The following is a 21,347-nucleotide window of genomic DNA, read 5'->3' on the forward strand; positions in this document are numbered from 1 at the left end:
CAGTTAGACACCCCCCCCCTGGCCATGATTGGTGCATCTGAACAGGGAGCTGTGGATTTTTGCAAATCGCACTACAGGCTGTAGATGGTGCCAGAGGAGACATATTTTGTTTTTATTACCTGCTTCATGTAGTTCTACTCGAACATAGGGTCAGTTTCAGCAAGTATGACAAAAAGTTAGTTTTATAAGTCTTACCTACTGCACCTCTAATAGGACTTAAACCAGCTCAATGTAGTTCATTTAATGCCAATTAAATGTCCCAGTCTCTGTAATAGGATGTGATAGTCTAACCAGAAGTACAGAGTCCTTTTTCTGATACAATTAGGAGGTCATCTGTAACTTTCACCATATCATTTTGTCCTATCCTGTACCTATGTTTTGTTTGAAGAAAACTGTATGACCTAAACATGATGCAATGAAGATTTAACAAAAAAAAAAGTTGGACATTACAACATTTATGAACTGGAGACATCTGTCCCCCTGGAGTCAGTTAATCCAGACTGATGTATTATAAAGCCTTTTTAATTATCCTTGTTGTTACATGAAAGGCAATCAATTATGATGAGCAGACACAGTGACACATGTTATGAAAATGAAAAAGTGGAAATGGTGCAGTCATCACTGACTCCAGCATGTGGAATGCATTTTGACTTCTCCAGATGCTGATGTCTGGAGTGGGTCATAATTTTTCACTGACAGATGATACGTCAGTGAGGTTGCAGGTCACCCCCCCCACCCCCCAGTTCTCATCCTGAAGCCAGAGCGGCAGTTCTGTGTGGAGGTCAGACAGGATCGGGGTCAAGCCTTTCGCTTCTAACATCAGTTTCCTGAACATGTAGCGGGATTATTAACATGAGGAGAAGAGTGAGGTCACTCTGTGCTCTGCAGATGTAATGTGTACATCTGCTGCCCACTGTTATACACCAGGAGGCAGGAAACATCGCGACTGACAGTTTGTTCTGCAGGAGAGCTTGAGCAGATTAGTGCTTGATTACATGCTCTCCCTGTTTATGTTATGAATCATTTTGTTGGGGAAAAAACCCAAGTGTGCTGTCCTGTTGATTATGTTCCCTATGGTGCAGCTGTTGAAATTTTAGTCTTTGGATTTGAGTTGCAAAAGATTCAACCCCTATAAGAAATTATTTTTTTTCTGGTAACATATTGTAGATGGCACCTGCAGTATACCACTGTATACTGTGCACATACAGTGTTAATACATAATTACATACCTATCAAACTAACAACTGCATTTAAAATTGTAGTCAAGACCCAACAGTTTCCAAAATGGTAAATAAGTTTCTTATTTTATATTTGTTTTATTGTTCTCTTGCTTCTATATATTTTGTAGAGCCATCTGGTGGTCATACTTTGCATTTGTTACCTGTGAGTTCACTGGCTCCTTGCTCAGGTATTTGCAATTAGCAGGTGTTTGTATCTACGAAAGAGGAACCTGTGTGCTGAGGGCTACAGCCTGAAGAAGGCTGTTTGTGCCGGTACGCGTGGGTTGTTACACAGCTCTATTTTTAAGGTACAAACAATTTCAATATGAAAGAGCCATCTAAATAAAGGCTTTTAAACCTTTTGCAAGAAGAGTGCCTTGGAACTTCTTTTTTTTAACTTCAATAAATAAATCATTTGTGAATCACAGTTAATTTTTTCTTTTCTAAGATTGTTGTTTCACCTCTACCCACTATATTTCTTTTATTTTTTTTGAGCCAAGTTTCCACTTCCTTTGTGCATTGCATTGCATTGCAGGACAAGAGTCCATCACCAGAGGACACTCACACACCAAGTGTATACACGCAGTTATTTTTTTTAAGTACACTTTTTCTTTTAAAAGTATACTTAATTTGTATTAATACCTGCTTAGAATCAGTGTGCAGTATGGAACTGGGACACAGCCTTAATGTTGCACCATAAAAAGGTGCTTAAAAGGTAAAACATTTAAAAAACAAAAGGGAGGACATGCACAGAAAACACTGTGTAGTAAAGTTGACTTTTTTCCATGTCAGTGTTATTGCTTTATCTGTGCTGTATGTGTTCCCCCCTCGGTCTCCTGAAGAGTTTGTCTGGGTCATAGTTCAGCCTGCATCTCTGCTTCTTCAGTCTACTCTACTACATTGCTAACTGCTGCCCTCTGCTGTCCATCAGTCTCAGTAATCCCAAACACATGCACTACAACAAGAAGTACAGATGCAACTGAGATACTAAAGTGTCACATTCTCACAAACACACAGGTTTTTTAAACCTGCAAACCCCCCTTCGATCGTAGCGTGCTTCGTCATGCGTCAACAGAGATTATAAACCAAAGGAGTTTGCTGTCCACCGTGATAATCCCATCTCTGATTCCCTGGTAGCCTGCAACGAGGAGGCTAACACACAGAACAAGAAGTCTACTGTAATATGTCCAGATTGCATGTTGAACTAAATAATATGAGGCCATAGATTTTTAGAGAGAAATGTCTTTCAAATGTTTTTGTCTTGTGGTTGATAAAGTCTTCTGCTGGCATGAGTGGCTTTTTTAGTCGCGCTCTGCGGCCTCTATTTAGCCAGATGGCTTCCTCCGTCAATCCCCACTCACAATCAAGATTAGGATTACACCACACACACAAAAACATGCACTCAAATACGTCACATGCACAATAATTAATGTTCACTTGCTAGTGATATAACACAGAGTCTGTCACAGTTGCAGTTACAACTGAAGCTTAAGTTATTAAAGGGAGCCATTGATCGCAAAAAAATTCAAGGTTGGCAGAGTGGCGCGGATTAAAGTATTTTTACCACAAAGCCACGTATCGACGGTGCTCATCTGAAACAGAGAGGTGAGAGACAGAAGCGAGGCAGGGAGGATGAAGGGAGGGAGGGAGGTAGGGGGGAGGACAGTAGGGAGAGAGATTGAAGAGGATAGAGAGGAAGAAAGCCCTGCTGTCACCAGGCTTGTTTAGTGTTTCTCAGTCTGTGGCAACTGCCGGTACCTTGTACCTTCCCTTCCTCTGAGACCTCTGACGTGCTTGTTCTTCGAGGGCCTCAGGGCCGCTCAGCATGAAGCAGGAACCATGGGCTTTTTGGAAAACTACCAGGAGATCGACCCTGTCACTTTGAACCTTTGCATCCTCATTGCCAGCTACGTTATCTTGCTCCTGGTTTTCCTGATATCGTGTATCATGTATGACTGCCGGGGCAAAGATCCCACCAAGGAGTACGCCCCGGACCCTGTGCCGGCTCAGTCTCCCGTCAGGCTGGTGGTGTTGCAGAGCTCTCCAGCTCCGGTGGGACGGTGGGACGCGGCCAACATGATCACAACCTACCACGAGCCAACGCACTCGGACTTCAGGGAGAAGAAGAGCACGATGGTCTGAGCGAGACTCAGCAGACTCACCTTTGTATATACCTGACTCTTTCTTTTGTATTTCTTTTTATATCTCCTTGTTTCTCGCTGGGACAATGCTAGGATTTGACCTACACAGGACCAGACTTGCACGGTAAGAGAGAGTGACATGTGCTGAAGTGTGTATGCAGTGTTGTGTATGCATGTGAAATCCCTCTTTATCTGAAGGAGCTGAAGCCAAAGCCTGCAGTCTGCTCTGGAGGGGAAATGTCACAACTGATAAAGCACAAGGAATAAAGAGGGCATTTCTGTTGTAGGATTAGGGTTAGGGTTAAGAAAACACAGACAAGTGTTATTGAGGAGAAAGGTAGGGTTAGATTAACATCTTTGGCTCTTTTTAGATTTTAAATGAGGCACTATAAGACAAAAAAAAGTACCTTTAAGACAGAAAAATACTGCTTACGTTGCTCCTTGATGTCTTTGGACTTTGTTCCTCTCCAACACATTGATTAAACTATTATCTCTAACCTACTTGAACTACCCTATCAAAATCAAGGATGCATTGCTCTTGATTAGCTGCCAAATAGGTATTAGTGTTCAACATTTGGTTAAATCTGGATAGACGGTAACCTCTTACATAACTCGAGGAAGTGTGATGTGCACGGATGTGGTTGTCAAAGTGTCAGAGAGATGGGTGAATGCTTTGCGATCAAGGTCCTGACCTGCAACGTCTATACATTCTTATTTTCTGATGTGTGTCTTTAACCAACCCACGCACACCCAACAGGTCGATGTTAAGCCTTTGACCGATTCAGTGCTCCACTTACCTGCCACTATACAGGGACAAGTATGGCTGAAAGTTGACCTGCTGTTCATCTTGAACGGTTCGACGGGGATAATGAGCAGATAAGCAACGTAAATAAAAGATTAAGCTTTGAAAGCTTTTCCTTTGTCTCACGTATCGCTCATATCACTCAAGTGCAGTTGTGGTGACTCACATCTGTGGAAACATGCAAACAAAGTTTTGTGTAAACAAGAATGAAGCACATGATAGCTGTGTTTGATAAGTAAACGGAGTACAGTTGACACAAAGTTGCAGTACTGTTGTTGGTGTACACGGCCGTTCTCTCAGTTCAGGATGAATGACCTCTTCATTAAGACCTCTTCAAAGGCCTAGGCCTTTCAATTTTTTTTGAAACGCAGCTTTTCTCTTTTGGCCTTTCGTCCACACACAAACTGTGTTTTAGGTCACTGAAAAAGGATCTTTTAAAAACTCCATCCAGGGGGAAGTTTTTCAGAAACTCTGTTGACATGTGCGCTGTTATCTCCTTTTTGAGGCATCACAAATGAGGCGACATTTCGTGCAATGGCGGATGTGACCAAAACAGTACTGGTTTTTATCCCCAACAGTACTTTTTAATGTTAAATGTTTACACATGAATGGACAGTTACCCATTACTATATAGAAGAACAGAGGAGTCTGAATGCTTTGGAGCAATGATGTGCCATTGCAGCCAGGTAAAAGCTTTTTTAAGGCTTCTGATTGGCCAACATGGCTTTAGGGTTAGGGCTTTTGGGGTTAAGGTATTTGGACAGAAGTTTGTTTTTAAACAGTGCTTGTGTGGATGAGATTTTTTTTTAGAATGGTTACCCATATTAAAGATTACCCGTGTACGTGTGGACTAGGCCTAAGTCTTGATGAAAACTTGTTATGATTGATTTCTCCTCTAATACACTCAGTATTTATTATTTCAATGGCATCTGCAGTGACTTCATTTTGATTATATTCGGCATCTGCTTTTATGCTCCTTCCGGCTCTGTCCAAGCAGTTTTCCAGGTCAGTCATTGTAAAGGATCTTCCGTGCAGCGCTATGCAGTAATCAGACTGATTGGCTGGCCTGTCAGAGCAGTCAGAGGGTCTGAAATCAAAGTAGGGGCTTCTTCCGAGCAGCAGATTAAATGAGTTATCTGGATACCTGTGTTGAGTGAAACCCCAAAGCCTGTCAAATCAGAAACAAAAGGAAACTTGGCAGGTTTTACTCAAGAAAGTCATGGAGATAAGTCATTGAACCGGCCTCTTGGAAAATACCTCCAATTGGAGTTTTATTCAGACAAACATTACATGGAGTCAAAATAAAACCAATTGGTTGAGTTTAAACTCAGTGGAAGTTATAAAAGATAGAAAGCTGGAGGCCATGATAGGGAGTGTACGATATTTTATATCATATACTGTATATGCATTATAGTGGAGTGCATTTGCTGATTCCTTAAATAAAGCTCAAGCTATTTACCTGAATTAGCTGGTTAGCCTAGTTTGCCATCAAAATCCAAACTATTCTAATCTAGATTGGGTTTATATGACATTCATGTCATGTTGGAAGTGCCTGAAAACCAAACAATCATGGCCGCCACATGTTAGCTAGTTCATTGTTAATTGGTAATGCAATGCAAATTGAATGCATTCAGTGTTATTTTGCCAATTTTTTACCCATATATAACCTCGACAATCAGACAGTTTTCTTGATTTTTTTTTTTACATAGTTTGTCTTTGTATTCAAATTTGCAGCAAAAAACTGTGGTTCTTTGACTCTGCCCACTCAGGTTTGAGGATCTATAGTAATGTTTTTAGCCTCCAGGAACAAATGTATGAATAATGTTATAATCCAAATCAGATAAGGATAGGGAGATGCAGGAAACTGAATTTTTGCTGGTTAATAAAGAAATGTGAAATGTGTTCTAGTAGTATGTGATTATTCAACACACTGTGATTACAGCTTTCAGTTTGAGTTCACAGTGAACATGAACAGAAACCTGGAGCTCAGTGTAATCCTGCTACTTCAAAGAAATGGGCATAAAATGGATCTCATTCATAGAATAGGTCAATGGTATTCTTTGTAAAAGAAAAAAAAGATGGTAAATACAGTAATTAAGACAAATCACATCTTATCATTTTAATGGCTTTAAATGTATCTGCATTTTATATGTTTATACAGACCATAAAATTGCTGTTACCTCCTGGTTTTGGATCCTTTCTCATTTTAATTTCTCACATACAGTATTTTGCAATTCTAGTAAAGACTGACCAAACAATCACAGTAATTATCCGCTTACCTCCGTCCCAACCCTGCCACTTGGTATCTAAACAGCCAGAGGAATTCTTCTTTGAAAAAACAGAACATGTACCAGCTTAGCTTAGCTTAACTTAGCTTAGCTTAACACCATGTGAAAAACTAAGAGAATGACCCCATTTCTAAGACCTGTTTGTGTAGCTAAAAACTGACTGCTATTAGTATGTGACAATGATAGTACTGCAAACAAACAAAGTATGGAAACATATAATTATCTTTAATTTCTTTAATCTTTCACGATTTCCTGCACACAAGTAAATGCAACATAACATCCTTAGTTTTTTATGATTACACCCTCATCACTAAGAAGCTCTTTTGTTCTGAAATTTGAAGTCCAAGCGTTTACTGAAACATATCCTCATACTTTCTTAATAAAGAATTTGACCTGTATCTTGGCTTGTCAACACGACTGAACTTGTAAAAGATACCGAACAATGGGCCTCATTTATGAATGTTTATTTTATTTCTCTTTAAACATTTTCATTATAAAGAATTATTATTTTTTCTCTTTGAACATTTTCATAATAAAGAAATATAAAAAAATTTTTTTTTAAAAACTGTTACGTCCACCGATATGACGAATGAGACGCAGTTTGATCTATTATTTATTGGCAATTATGACTACATATTTAAATAATATTTTGGAGTTATTACTTGGGAATTGTTTGATTGGTATTATGATTTTCATCGTTGCTGTCATTATCATGTTGAATTTCAATTTGCATTTGGGTATACATGTTCTGACAGGCACTTCTGTAATATGTGGAATATTCTTTAAAAAGTGATCAAATTTAAATACATGGAATGTTGTTGTTTTTTTAAATAAAATAATGGCAGCTTTTGATTTTCTCTGCAGTACTCAACCAGATATGGACACGCTGCTATAATAGAAGATAAATTATCCTGATAGTCACAGTACAATCAAAGCAGTGGACTTCTGTGTGAGACTCTGAGGTGTAACATGAGTACAGGAAGGTAGCCATGCCTCAACGCACTCCATAATCCTCGGCCAGAGGCACCAGTGTGCTTTCCAATATAGAGCACACTATAGGCTCAGTTTGTTAGCTGCAAGATTACTTGCTCCTGCTGACCTGAACACACTGTTTAGTTTGTGGGATGTACAAATCGTGTCCAAATAGCAAAACGTATAATTCATTTAACCTGCACAAGGATAATTGTGGAAATGGTTTCATTTTGTAGTTTGAGTGGACATATTTTGCTGTCAATACTTAATAGATTTTTTAAATCTTTGTTGTTAAATTTTCTGAAATTCTGTAGCACCTTCTGTTGAAGCTATTTTTTTTAGAAATAGGCCTATTGATATTATTGAGGTATTTTTCCACTTTACTTTGCTTTATAGTTGACTGGAGGTGAATTGGGGTCATGCATTCTAGCATGACACAAGTAAACCAATTATAAAGCAGTTTCTTCCCGTGTCACACGTGTACATAAAGCCTCTTTTGTTCTAAGTTCGTCCCCCCTACTCTATATACAGTGAGGAAAATAAGTATTTGAACACCCTGCTATTTTGCAAGTTCTCCCACTTAGAAATCATGGAGGGGTCTGAAATTGTCATCGTAGGTGAATGTCCACTGTGAGAGACATAATCTAAAAAAAAAATCCAGAAATCACAATGTATGATTTTTTAACTATTTATTTGTATGATACAGCTGCAAATAAGTATTTGAACACCTGTCTATCAGCTAGAATTCTGAACCTCAAAGACCTGTTAGTCTGCCTTTAAAATGTCCACCTCCACTCCATTTATTATCCTAAATTAGATGCCCTGTTTGAGGTTGTTAGCTGCATAAAGACACCTGTCCACCCCATACAATCAGTAAGAATCCAACTACTAACATGGCCAAGACCAAAGAGCTGTCCAAAGACACTAGAGACAAAATTGTACACCTCCACAAGGCTGGAAAGGGCTACGGGGAAATTGCCAAGCAGCTTGGTGAAAAAAGGTCCACTGTTGGAGCAATCATTAGAAAATGGAAGAAGCTAAACATGACTGTCAATCTCCCTCGGACTGGGGCTCCATGCAAGATCTCACCTCGTGGGGTCTCAATGATCCTAAGAAAGGTGAGAAATCAGCCCAGAACTACACGGGAGGAGCTGGTCAATGACCTGAAAAGAGCTGGGACCACCGTTTCCAAGGTTACTGTTGGTAATACACTAAGACGTCATGGTTTGAAATCATGCATGGCACGGAAGGTTCCCCTGCTTAAACCATCACATGTCAAGGCCCGTCTTAAGTTTGCCAATGACCATTTGGATGATCCAGAGGAGTCATGGGAGAAAGTCATGTGGTCAGATGAGACCAAAATAGAACTTTTTGGTCATAATTCCACTAACCGTGTTTGGAGGAAGAAGAATGATGAGTACCATCCCAAGAACACCATCCCTACTGTAAAGCATTATGGTGGTAGCATCATGCTTTGGGGGTGTTTTTCTGCACATGGGACAGGGCGACTGCACTGTATTAAGGAGAGGATGACCGGGGCCATGTATTGCGAGATTTTGGGGAACAACCTCCTTCCCTCAGTTAGAGCATTGAAGATGGGTCGAGGCTGGGTCTTCCAACATGACAGTGACCCGAAGCACACAGCCAGGATAACCAAGGAGTGGCTCTGTAAGAAGCATATCAAGGTTCTGGCGTGGCCTAGCCAGTCTCCAGACCTAAACCCAATAGAGAATCTTTGGAGGGAGCTCAAACTCCGTGTTTCTCAGCGACAGCCCAGAAACCTGACTGATCTAGAGAAGATCTGTGTGGAGGAGTGGGCCAAAATCCCTCCTGCAGTGTGTGCAAACCTGGTGAAAAACTACAGGAAACGTTTGACCTCTGTAATTGCAAACAAAGGCTACTGTACCAAATATTAACATTGATTTTCTCAGGTGTTCAAATACTTATTTGCAGCTGTATCATACAAATAAATAGTTAAAAAAATCATACATCGTGATTTCTGGATTTTTTTTTTTAAGATTATGTCTCTCACAGTGGACATGCACCTACGATGACAATTTCAGACCCCTCCATGATTTCTAAGTGGGAGAACTTGCAAAATAGCAGGGTGTTCAAATACTTATTTTCCTCACTGTATCTGTCCTACAAGACCAGTAGAAGATGCAATATAAACTTAACACAAAAAGTAAGGAAATGTGTGTTTGGTAGATTATTTCTCTGTGGTAACAATGCTTTTTGGCAATAAATCTTATACCGTTTAGTTTATAGCCTGTTTAGTTCCCTTTCAAATGGTGCCCCATTTGTAAGGAACATGCATTTGTGGGGTGAGTAGCAGCACTGAGTATGTGGGTTGCGCCCATGAAAAATTTGCCAAATCTTCTCTGGCACCTCCTCCTCATGCTGGTCACCAGCCTGGTCACACACTGCTGTGGGATGGCATCCCATTCTTCAACCAGCATTTGTTGCAAGTCAGCCAACATGGTTGTGTCACTCTGGCACGAACAGCACTCCCAAGCTGATCCCACAAGTGTTCAATGGGGTTGAGGTCAGGACTGCTGGTTGAAGTTACCACAGAGAAATAATCTGACCTCTGACTTATCAGGCTGATGAGATAATATTAGTTTCAGAAATTGTTGCATCCAAACTTTATCACTCCAACCAACAATACAATATATGGCGGAAATTTCACATGTACGGAGCCGCTAATGGGACATTGGGAACTTTTTCTTTCTAGTGCTCATAAGAAACTTTCTGATGAGCAGGAGATACTTTTCTTGTGAGCACACGAAAGTATCTCATGCTCAAGAGAAACTAATCTGAGTCAGAATGGCTGCCGAGGAGGAGGTATTCATCTTTCTAAAAAAGGAAACAAAATGTACCTGATATTGTCATCAACAAACAATGGGGGTAAAGATGATAAGGTTACTTTTAACCAATTTCATGCTGTGAATGTGAAATATTAACTTCAGCCAGGAAATTTATCTCTTCTCGTGCATCAGAAAATATATCGTGCTCACAAGAAAGTTTCTCGTGTGCATCAGAAAGTTTGGCGTGCACACCAGAAAGTGCTTTGCTTCCTGGGCACAAGAAAAAATAAATAATTCCCCATGTCCATTTAGGGGCTCCATACAAATGCTCACCATAAAGTAAAAATAACACACATTCAATCTGTACATGTGAGCATTTGTTGGAGGTCAAATTATGCATCATTAATAAAGAAGAGCTCACTCTTCTTTAACTGAAACACTAAATTTACTCCCACTCCTCACTACAATGGACAAAATGAAATGCTGGTGATACATGAATATCCATGCATAATTGGTCTGGTCCAGTTGTTATAGGCTATATTTGCATCTGCTGTTCCATATTTTTCCATAAGATTTCAAGTCCCAAATGGGCAAAGGCAGGAATGCAGGTCACACAACAGGAAAAAGGTAGAGGGCGAAAAGGCTGCACCATCACAGCAGGCAGACAGCCTGCCAACTGAGCAGTTGGCTGATATTTATGTGCTGTGGCTTGATGAGGCACAGGTGGGGCTTGATGAGACAACGAGGGACAGGTGTGCAGGGAGGACACAGGTGGATCTGGAAAGCTCCGTGATGAATGCAGAAGGATAGGAGGGTTAGCATGAGAAAGATTCCCATATTTACAACTTGCAATTGTTTACATCATTGGACAACTGAAGGCAGTTGTATGATTTGGTTTTGTAAAGATAAAAATATTGTACAGGGTCAATATAGAACTATATTCATTCGATCAGTGTTTGATGGTACACCCATACAGCTATTTTTTTTTGCCTAATTAGACCCCTTCTGAGGACTGTGTGAGTGTGCACAAACTCTTGGTCCCCCAATCCTCATACTAGCTTTGTTGCACCTGTGAGGGCAGTTATTGTTTGTTCATGGAGTTTTGGTGACCTCACATATTTCCCTTATCATGTATGGATAACTATCTAATTTTGTTTTATTTCTAGTTGACCTAACATGTCCACACATCAATAATTGTTTTTCTTTGCCTAAAAAAATCTAAGAAATGCAAAAAAGTGAAGCCATGTCCAAAGCCTTACATTCAATACCATGTACCGGTGTTATTCTGGCTGATTAGACCTATGCTCCGGTTACAGTTTGGTGGAGCTAGTCAGGGAATTATGTGATGTCATGGAAGCTCATGTATTAATAAAGGAACAGTCACAATAAACTGTTAACAGTCTGTGAGAGCGGTGCTGCAGTTCGTAGTCTGGTAGTGTAATATTGTACCAAACGACATGATGGCACATTGCAAGAAGAACTCCAGTTCCAAACATAGTGCATTAGTGGTTCTATTGACTGAAATTTTGCAGGTCAAAGTTGAACAAAGGTGATCTGAAACAGGAAAGGCATGCTTGAATTTGTCCCTCATATAAGCTTCAATGGCAGGACTTAAAAATTGTCAGGACTTCTTTATTGGTCTTGAGATGTGAGCTTACCAGACCTCCGCAGCCTTCTTATTTCTGCCTGATGTAAACGACTTGAGGCTGCATTATCTGCTGCTAGCATAACATACCCAAATCTATGACCAAGCTGTTGCAATCTTGTAGCATTGTGGGTAATGTAGAAACCGGTTTTGATGGTTGTGGCAAGAAGTGATACAGCTATGGTGTTTAGCCAAGAAAAAGTGAGCGTCACGTGGCAACAGCTATGTTTAGGCCAATGAATAGTTAAGTTTAGGAAAAAGATCATGGCTTGGATTTAAACACTCCCAAAGAACGAACATGCTTTTCCTGGGTGAAAGTATTCAAATTATATTGTTATATTAGATTAGATTTTGCGGAACTTCCTGCCGGAGATGTATCCCTTTTAGCCATAACTGGTTTTAATAAGGAATGCATTGGAAAAAAGACTAAATCTTAGGTTCTCTTGTACTGATTTTTATCCTTTTTTCAGTCCATCATGAGTCAGACAACATAGGAGTGCTAAATCAGTGCAGGACTGTCAGGGGTAGTAGCTGTTAACTGATACAGCTGCGTGATTTGAGAGTGTGCAGGTTAAACACCAGAGAAACGTCATCCACCAACAAACAGAGGAGGTGACCAGCAATAATCAGACACAGACAGGGATTGTTAACGGCCAGGACAGAAAGAAAGATATCCTGAGCCGCTGTGACACGCTGACAACCTGCAGCTCTCAGGTCTGTATCACATTAGAGGTGTGGAAAAAAGCAGACTGAAGCCAGAAACATAGAGACACTGTGCCCTGATGTATGGCCTCTGGCACTGACCCATTGTCTGTGCTAAATGTCCCTTTTAAAACCCCAACTACACAATGAGCTCTCTCTTTGTCTGGATCAATCCCATTCTCTGCTCTCCCTGGTACAGTAACTGCTACGTGTACAACAAAGGCCCTGATACCTTTATTTAACATACACAATTCTTCCATGAATTTCTGATACATAAGATACCTATCTTTGTAGGTCACTGTTTCTTATTCAAGAGAAAGTGGTAATCTGTATCTGCTGAAACATAAAACATTCTTTATGTGACTTTAGGATAGGACAGATGTAGAAAACATTTGGAAAAGGAAACATAGCCTACTCAACTGGTTTCTATCTTGTTGTGTGCAGCAACCGAGTGCAAAGCATGAACGTCATTAAGCCTGATGATTGCACTTTGGTCTTACGTAAACCCACTGTTATATATACAGTAAGAGTCACTGATCAAGTTACCGTGCTCTTATGTAACTGAGCTGTTACAGTGTGACACTGTGTGCAGTTCACTGTCCAACTGTGTCACTTTGTCCGCTGTAACAGACATGACTCCTGCTATACCAGCACATTTATAAATTTCCCTGTCCATGATACCTATGTCAGGAAGCTGTGTGTGCTTTCTGTAAAAAAATAAATAAATAAAAAAAGTCAAATTGTGAAGTTGTTAACACATTACAAGATGAATTAAAGCATCAGCTTTTTAGTTCATGGTGCAAGCTGTTGTCACAATCAGTGTGGCCATCCTCCATCTGAGAGAAACTTCTACATAACGTGTGCTTTATGTTTTTTTTTAACAGAAGATGGTGTATGATACTGCATGTACAAATCTGCCAAAAAGTGGAAGGATTATATTATGGATTAAATACACTGCGAATTAAGATATAAACTGTATAAACCTTTTTTTTTGTTATTGGATAGAAGACACAAACAATGCGAGTACCACAATAGGTCACCCTATAAAGGGTTTATAAGTTGTAACTGATGGCTTTATTAAAGGTTAATATAACATTTACTTATGCTTTGTAGATTAGTTATTAACCATTACTAAGAGCAACTTTTTGGGTTAACAGGTGAGAAATCCAGTTTTCTTGTTTTTACTTTTCATTTACAAACCTTTTTATTATCAATTCTACAGCTAGAAAAATGTTGAATTAATTAAGTAATCTAGTGTTTTTACAACAATTAATGTCATGATGGAGGAGGATTTTTAATTTAAAGGTCTTATTAAATATTTACATGTATATACGATCTATAAAGTGGAATGATTTACCAACCTTTATTAAAGCCATTAGTTACAACTTATAAACCCATTATAAAGGGTGCCATAAAAGGTGGTACAAACATATGAATGGACAGCAGTTTTACACTGACTAAACATGCAACTATAATCAGGTCACAGAACATCACAACAAACAGAAACCACTTCCTACAACACAGAGACAAGGTAAAGAGTTTAATAGAAATGATGTATTCATGTATTTATCTACATGTTTATTTGTTCTTTTCTCAATGTTTAATATTTGCATATTGAAAATGTGACTGTCACGCTCCTATACAGAACACCTCCTTTTCAACATCTCATTGGCCAATTCGCCAGTCGTCCCGCTGCTCATTGGCGCACACCGCTGTCATTCAACATCTCACCACTGGATGGGCGGCGAGGCACAAAGAGAAATCATTTTGTGCTAGGCTGCTCAGCGGGGAGTAGCTTGTCATTGACCGGTGTAGCTGCTTGCTTGCAGGGGTCTTTTCGGTTTGTCCTGACTGCAGCTGGTGCTTATGGATATTTCTAGCTTAAAGAAGAGCCAGTGAAACAGCATTTTTTTTTTTTACAGAATGGTATTAAGAAAAAGACTAAAATGGTGCCTTTGTAGTAGGAGTATAGATGCTGCCGGTGCCTTGTAACGTTAGCTTTAACGTTAGTGAAAGTTAGCTAATGAGTAGCACAATGTTAGCTGAGTAGCTAATGCTGGGCCTTCCGTTTCCTTTGGTTTGTCAGAACAGTTTATTGTTTTATTCTCCCCTTTGTAAACAGGGCTTCGGAGCTCTTTTGTTTGCTGGCGTTTGCTGATTTTTTTTTTCTTCTGTGGTGAAAGAGGCACTGAAATGAAGAGAGTAAACAGCTTTCAGAGGTTTGTGGAATCTAAAAAATGTCACTGTAAAAAAGCTGAGCTGTCAGGCCAGGATTGCTGGTATTACTTGTCTATTTTTATGGGTTATGTGTTTAGTTAACGCTACCTCATTCTTTATGGCCGTTAGCATAAACCTGTTGTCCTTTCAGGTGGAATGACATGATGTTGAAGTTGCTGTGTAATTATACAATCATTTCAACTTAATGCATAGAAAAAAAATGTATCGTCATTTAACTTTGACACTTATAATAAATAATAATAATCATATATCAAGCAAAACTGCAGCTCATTCTCTTGTTTCAGATTTAGGAGGATTTGTTGCATTTCCCTCCATGTAAATTGAGTGTTTGAGTGTTGGACTGATGGCAAAAAACAAGACACTTTAACAACCAAGATTTCATCATTGGCTTTGGGAAATTGTGGAAATGTAATGTTATTGAGTAAATCATCAGTATTAGGTAGAACCTGTACTTTTTGAAATGGCAATACATTTAAAATAGTCTGCATGGTTATATATTATTGACTTTTATCATTAACATTGTTAATAACGTTATAAAATGTCATTACATCTCAGGGTAAACTCGGCAAAATAGAGAATTTAGAAAAGCCATGCTCAGTCTCCAAAAAAATACAACTTACTGTCAGTTGATGTCATTCACATACACTGCAACAGGAAATCAACTTGGGGCCATTTAGAATGTTCATGTTTACAATTGTGAAATGGTCTATAGGCCTGCTTAGTTTATAGGTAAAGATTATAGTCCATATTTATTTTCTCTGTTGATTGGCTGCTCTATCTATCCCACGTTGTTATTGAACTGAGCACTGCAATATAGTTAACATCTTTAAATCAACATTTCTGTCAATCAGTTCTCTTTCTGTATGGACAAAATCATAATAATAGGAAGTTATACGGTGCTGCATCAGCCTTCTGTGGTTGTTTATTTGTTTTATTTTTTCTTTGTGTGTGTGTGTCTTTCAGGTTTATGAACAGACGGGCCTCAGCTAACTGCCGCTACCAGCCCACCTGCTATGAGCATGCTGCAAACTGCTACACCCATGCAGTGAGTGGCTTGAATTATTAATTATTCAATGTAGATGTTGTTTTTTTTAAACAATGTGTTTATTAATCATTCATTCATTCATTCAATCAATTACACCTCCCCCACCCCCGTCCCAGCCCACAACAAAATTTCTCTCTCAACCTCTGCCGTACTACAACAATCAAAAAACAAAAAGCTAATTATATGACAGTATCACAGTAGCAGCTCCCCTATGTCTTCTTCTTTTACAAACCGATCAAATGGCCTCCAGATTTTCCCATACACCCCCAATTTGCCTCTCAATATACAGTTTATGGCAGTCCCTCCATGGACATACATTGCGCCATATTTGTGATCCAAGCAGCAATTGTAGGTGCCTCCATGTTCTTCCAGATGAGAGATATAGTCCTTTTTGCCTCTAGTATAGCAAAATCAATACATTTATATGCCTAGGGGTTTCCGATTCAGATTTGTTGGATACAGGTGCAGCAAAATGTAATGTAGATGACTTCATCTCAAATTCAGAGTTGCTCAGCCTCATTATCGCTCTGAAAATATTGGAGCGTGGTAGAATATCTCGTTCTGTACATTGCTTTTAATGGTTTTATTCCATGTGTGTAGCTCCTCATCGTGCCAGCCTTCGTGGGCATGGCGTTGCTGCATCGTCTGTCGGACAACGGCTGGGAGAGGATCACAGCCTGGGTGTACGGCATGGGCCTCTGTGCCCTCTTCCTGGTCTCCACTGTGTTTCATATCATCACCTGGAAGAAGAGCCACATGAGGTGAGGAGGAGCGCGATGACGAGCCACCATGTTGGCAGAGAACCACGACATGTACCAGTACAAGCTGTCATTTAAAAAAAAAAATAACATACACACACGTGATAGACAAAAGAGCAAGGGACACAGTCATTCCTTTTGTAATATTTAGTGTAAAAACAATGATGTACAGTACAGCTGGACTGTAATTTAGAGGTTTGGAAGTACAAAGTACACGCTGTTGACAAGGATATTTTCATCTCTTTACGTTCATTAGCTTCACTCTGTGGCTGTGTTGTGTTTTTGGCATGCTGTTATTTTGTTTTCAAGTTTCATGTTAAAAAAGTTAGTTTTTCTGCTTTTCTCATTGCGCACTGTGCTTAATGAATGAAGTCATAAGTTGCTGTCATATTTTGGTCTTTTATGCAGCAGAAACCCTGGGAGTGTGTATTTGTTCAGGAGAAAAATAGCCCTAAATTATTATTTTTGGCCTATTCCTGCTGTTTCCTACATTGGTAGATTTGTGTTTTCACTTTGGTTTAAATGTTGTTAAAGGCAGAGCCTTCTTCACAGATGCATGCTATTGGACTTTGTATTGATACCTTTTTACATTAGTGCCAATATCAAAACAGTACTTTTTTAAGTACCTTACTTTTAGAGATCTCTACAAACCCTTTCTTGATTTACAAAAGAACAGTAAGTTCCCAAATGTTAAATGTTGCCTTAACACAAGCAGACATAAATTAATTAAATGAAATACAGTTCAAATCAAATTGACACAAGTTTTGTTTAAATGAATTTGATCAAAGAACAGTACTAATTACTAAATAATTTCCCTGAAGGGAGTCAATAAAGTATTCTGATGCTGATTCCAGAACACCAGTGCTTTTCCTTCAATGCCAAGCCAAAAAGCTTATTTAAGATTTACTCTTCTATGGAAACTTGATATTACTTCCTGTGAACCGGAGCGTTTTTCCCTGTAAAAACATGCAAATAATGTTCCTGCTTTGCACCACTGTGACTTTAAGTAAACAAATCACCTGTTTGTTTACGCGTGGGTTGTTTCTCCCAATGTCTTTTACATTTTCTATCATGAAATAGCCAGTAAAATAAAGGCTTTTTAAGTAATTTTGAAGAAGAGTGCCTTGGAATTTTTCTTTTTCTCTACATTCAATTGAATTCCCGACCCCAGAGAGCACCTTCAAGCATTTGATTGAACTTCCTGAGCACCCTGGACTTTTTGTCTCACCTGTTTGTTTGTTTGTTTGTTTGTTTGTTTCAGGTCCATGGAACACTGTTTCCACGTGTGTGACAGAGTGGTCATCTATTTCTTCATTGCTGCCTCCTACACACCTTGGTGAGTGTCACACAGAGGACACTATACTCAGAGGCTGTAGAGTCATAAATGAAGTCCTAAAATAGATGCTAATGCTGTTTTGTTTTCTTGTTTCTAATCAGGTTGAACCTGCGTGAACTGGGCCCTCTGGCAGCACACATGCGCTGGTTTGTGTGGCTCATGGCTGCTGCTGGAACCATATACGTCTTCAACTATCATGAAAAGTGAGTTCATTTAACCGGTGGCTCCCCCGGTGATTGTGTATGTATGTGATATTTTGAATTTAAACATATATCTGTTGGGAACTGTCAGAAAGTCTGTGACCATTAACTACCAGTAATCTAGATAATCTATTATAACTGTGCAGCACCTTTTAAAATGAAATAAAAATCTCATCAGACAATCCAACGGCACATTTTTTTAAACATCATTTTTGTTGATGTTTACATTTTGGTAACCAATATATTTGAAATTAGAAAAGAAATAGCCGAAAAAAGGCACTGGTTCTTCTGAAATGTGTATTTTTTTTGTAACTTTCGTTGTCTTAAATCGAGTATCTGTGGGTTTTTAGGAATATTTTCTGACATTGTAGTTAAAACCAATGAGAGAATAACTGAGGGAATAATTGACAGATGAATCCATAATGAAAAAATGAAAACAAAGAATTAACTGCAACCCTATAACAAAGAAGGAAAAAAATTACATTGGCAACAAAAGGAATACAATGAGAGAAAAACAAAGCAGACACAAAGTCCATATTATACAAATTACTTACAATCCCAGTTTTCAACCATCCACCATAGACTCACTAAGAAACTCTTTAGTGGACACCCATGGGTCAGATTACAGAAAAATAGCTTGAAAAAGATTTACAATGTAAATACAAAAATAAAAAGTCAAAAATGTGTATGGTCTACCCAACTACTCCTATACTTCTTATGGCGTTTTTCCATTACATGGTACCTGCTCGCCTCGACTCTACTCGCTTTTTTTGGTTTTCCATTACGAAAGAAAGTCCCTGGTATCTTCTAACAGGTATTTTTTCTGCAGTTTCCTGCGGCGTCGCTATGACGACCAGCCACGCTCGCCTCATGCATGAGGTGGTACTAAATCTGCAATGGAAAATGGAGCACGTGGCACCGGGTCGAGCCGAGTAGAGTCGAGCAGGTGCCATGTAATGGAAAAATGCCATTAGATTGTGTATAAGTTTTAGTTTGAGCTAAAGCCATACGTGAAGTCCTGATCTGTTTAGATTCACTAGATAAGTGGATGTTTGATCAGTGCTTTATTTCATTGTTTTTTTTTAAACATGTATTTATTGAGTTTTAAGGAGACCAAGGATCAAATGTAGTAGCTGTAGTACCCACAGTCATGAATCTGTACATCCATAGGTGTATGCTTACACAAAATACATACAGCAGTTGTTTATCTCAACACCGTATAGTACAGATCTTCATTTCATTGTTGGTGTTCAGTCGCCATAATGAGCCCGTACTGAGTGTTAACACCTTCTGTGCCCTGAGCGTCGCCCCATGCACGAGGTTGTCACAACAATGACTTTGGCTGCCAGTGTCCTCATGAACTGCCTGAAAACACAGAACACATACTGAAGTCTGAAAACACAGGACACATACAGTATTTCTTTTCTGGTATAATTATTGAACAGATTTATTTTCAAACATATGCCCGTGCCTAAAAGGTTCTTGAATTTGCATCCCATTGACCGTGTCCGTGACCATGTTGCGTTTGTTTGTCTTTACAGGTATAAAGTTGTTGAGCTGGCCTTCTACTTGATGATGGGTTTTTTCCCTGCATCAGTCATGACATCAATGGTAATATTTACATTTATGGATCTATTTACGGTCCCATTCAGTTTATTTGCATATCCTGAATCATCACTTTTTCAGCCCATCAGGCTGCCGCAGCAGGTTGGAGGTGTTATGCAGGTGTTTTACTTCCTCTTCTTGTTGAAAGGGGTTTTCAGAGTGTTTCAGGGAGGTCCCCAGCAGAGGGATGATTCATTTAATCCATTAGTTTTATTAATAAATGTTGTTAGAAGTGTATTATGTTTAGGGTTGTACAAACTGTAAATATTGGTTCTAGGAGGTTTTGCAGGAAACGTACTGCTTTATGGAACCGAGTTGCAACATTTTAAATCTGTTTTCATTTCTGCTGCTCTCCTGTGGTTATAATTGATAAAGCATCCTTGTATCCCACTGAAACTATTAAGTACAAACTACAATACGTTCTAATGTTTACACTGTACTCGTATAGCATTTATTTTACGACAAATTATTGCACATGCTCAGTGGGTATCCAGCTGAATCCTCCACTCTTTAATACACACCCAAAGTACATATTCTTTCTGGACAGTATTTACTTCAGCTCCTGTTTTGTTACAGATCATTTCTCATTTATTTCTCCCTGTTTTGTGGATTCTGCAGAGCAACACAGAGGGCCTCCAGGAGCTGGCCTGCGGTGGACTCATCTACTGCCTCGGCGTGTTCTTCTTCAAGAGCGACGGCCGCATCCCCTTCGCCCACGCCATCTGGCACGTATTCGTGGCGCTGGCTGCGGCCGTGCACTACTACGCCATCTGGAAATACCTCTACAAGGCCCGCAGCGTAGACTCCCTCCTCCAGTCGTGACCCCAGCCGAAGACTGGACGGCGGTCCTGCCCCTTCCCCGTGTGCTTCTGAGCAGAGGCGCCTGCACACTGACTCCCTCAACTGCCCGCTGAAGCTGCAAACGAGTTTACGAAAATAGTGACCATAAATTGTTTACTTTTTTTCTAACGTGGAGAACAGATTTTTCAGCGTCTCCCTGACAAACAAAAGCTACTTTCCAAGCTGTTTTGTACAACTTCAGTCTAAAAAAAAAAAAAAAACTTGACCGTGAGGGAGGGAATTTAGACTTTTTACAATGAACCCTGGCACATTCATGAGTATTTGGGAAATTTGATAGACCTTTTTTTGTATCGCTTGAAGTGAGTCACATTCCACATTGGAGTCATTTGTGTGTCAAAACCTGGAGATTCATCCATTTCAGCTGGTGATTTCAACACTGGGGATAGAGTGAGGTGCTAAAAAAAATCAGCTCTTATCAGTAGCAGGGCTGGGTATCATTTGAAGTTTCAGTACCAGTACCAAATTTATACTTTTTGATACAGTACTTTGCTTATGAGAAACCTACATTTTTGTTTCAATTAAAAAAGAAACCAAAGATCTTAAATGTTTTCTAAACACAAACAGCTCTACAAGAACAAGTAAAGAACAGTAAAATAGTTTTGTTTTGGGGGGGGGTGCCAACTTTTCATATTCTGAACCAAAAAGTGTTGAGGTTTTATACCCAGCCCTTGTCTGTGCTCTGCTGGTGCATTTTCAAGTCGGTAAGATAAGAAAGAAATGATAAGGA

General features: G+C 39.4%; 2 protein-coding genes across 5 annotated transcripts; both read left to right on the forward strand.

The window, feature by feature from the left end:
- Positions 1-3,014: 3,014 nt before the first annotated feature.
- LOC116063975 (small integral membrane protein 36-like) lies at positions 3,015-3,427 on the forward strand. Its single transcript, XM_031319018.2, has one exon. It carries the CDS (start codon positions 3,060-3,062, stop codon positions 3,360-3,362), a length of 303 nt encoding a protein of 100 aa, XP_031174878.1. The 5' UTR covers positions 3,015-3,059; the 3' UTR covers positions 3,363-3,427.
- On the forward strand, positions 3,237-21,124 carry mmd (monocyte to macrophage differentiation-associated). 4 transcript variants are annotated; one of them, XM_035996444.1, is made up of 8 exons: positions 14,312-14,503; positions 14,700-14,796; positions 15,779-15,860; positions 16,461-16,621; positions 17,880-17,954; positions 18,056-18,157; positions 19,696-19,765; positions 20,378-20,635. In XM_035996444.1, the coding sequence occupies exons 2-8, from the start codon at positions 14,771-14,773 to the stop codon at positions 20,579-20,581; spliced, it is 720 nt and encodes a 239-aa protein (XP_035852337.1). In that variant the 5' UTR covers positions 14,312-14,503; positions 14,700-14,770; the 3' UTR covers positions 20,582-20,635. The 4 variants fall into 4 exon arrangements, with proteins under 4 accessions (XP_031174866.1, XP_035852337.1, XP_031174867.1 ...); XM_031319007.2 differs by having other exon boundaries at positions 14,319-14,437; XM_031319006.2 differs by lacking the exons at positions 14,312-14,503; positions 14,700-14,796 and adding an exon at positions 3,237-3,485 and having other exon boundaries at positions 20,378-21,124.
- Positions 21,125-21,347: the final 223 nt, after the last annotated feature.

Source organism: Sander lucioperca, chromosome 21, assembly GCF_008315115.2.
Source record: "Sander lucioperca isolate FBNREF2018 chromosome 21, SLUC_FBN_1.2, whole genome shotgun sequence".
NCBI classification, from domain to species: domain Eukaryota; kingdom Metazoa; phylum Chordata; class Actinopteri; order Perciformes; family Percidae; genus Sander; species Sander lucioperca.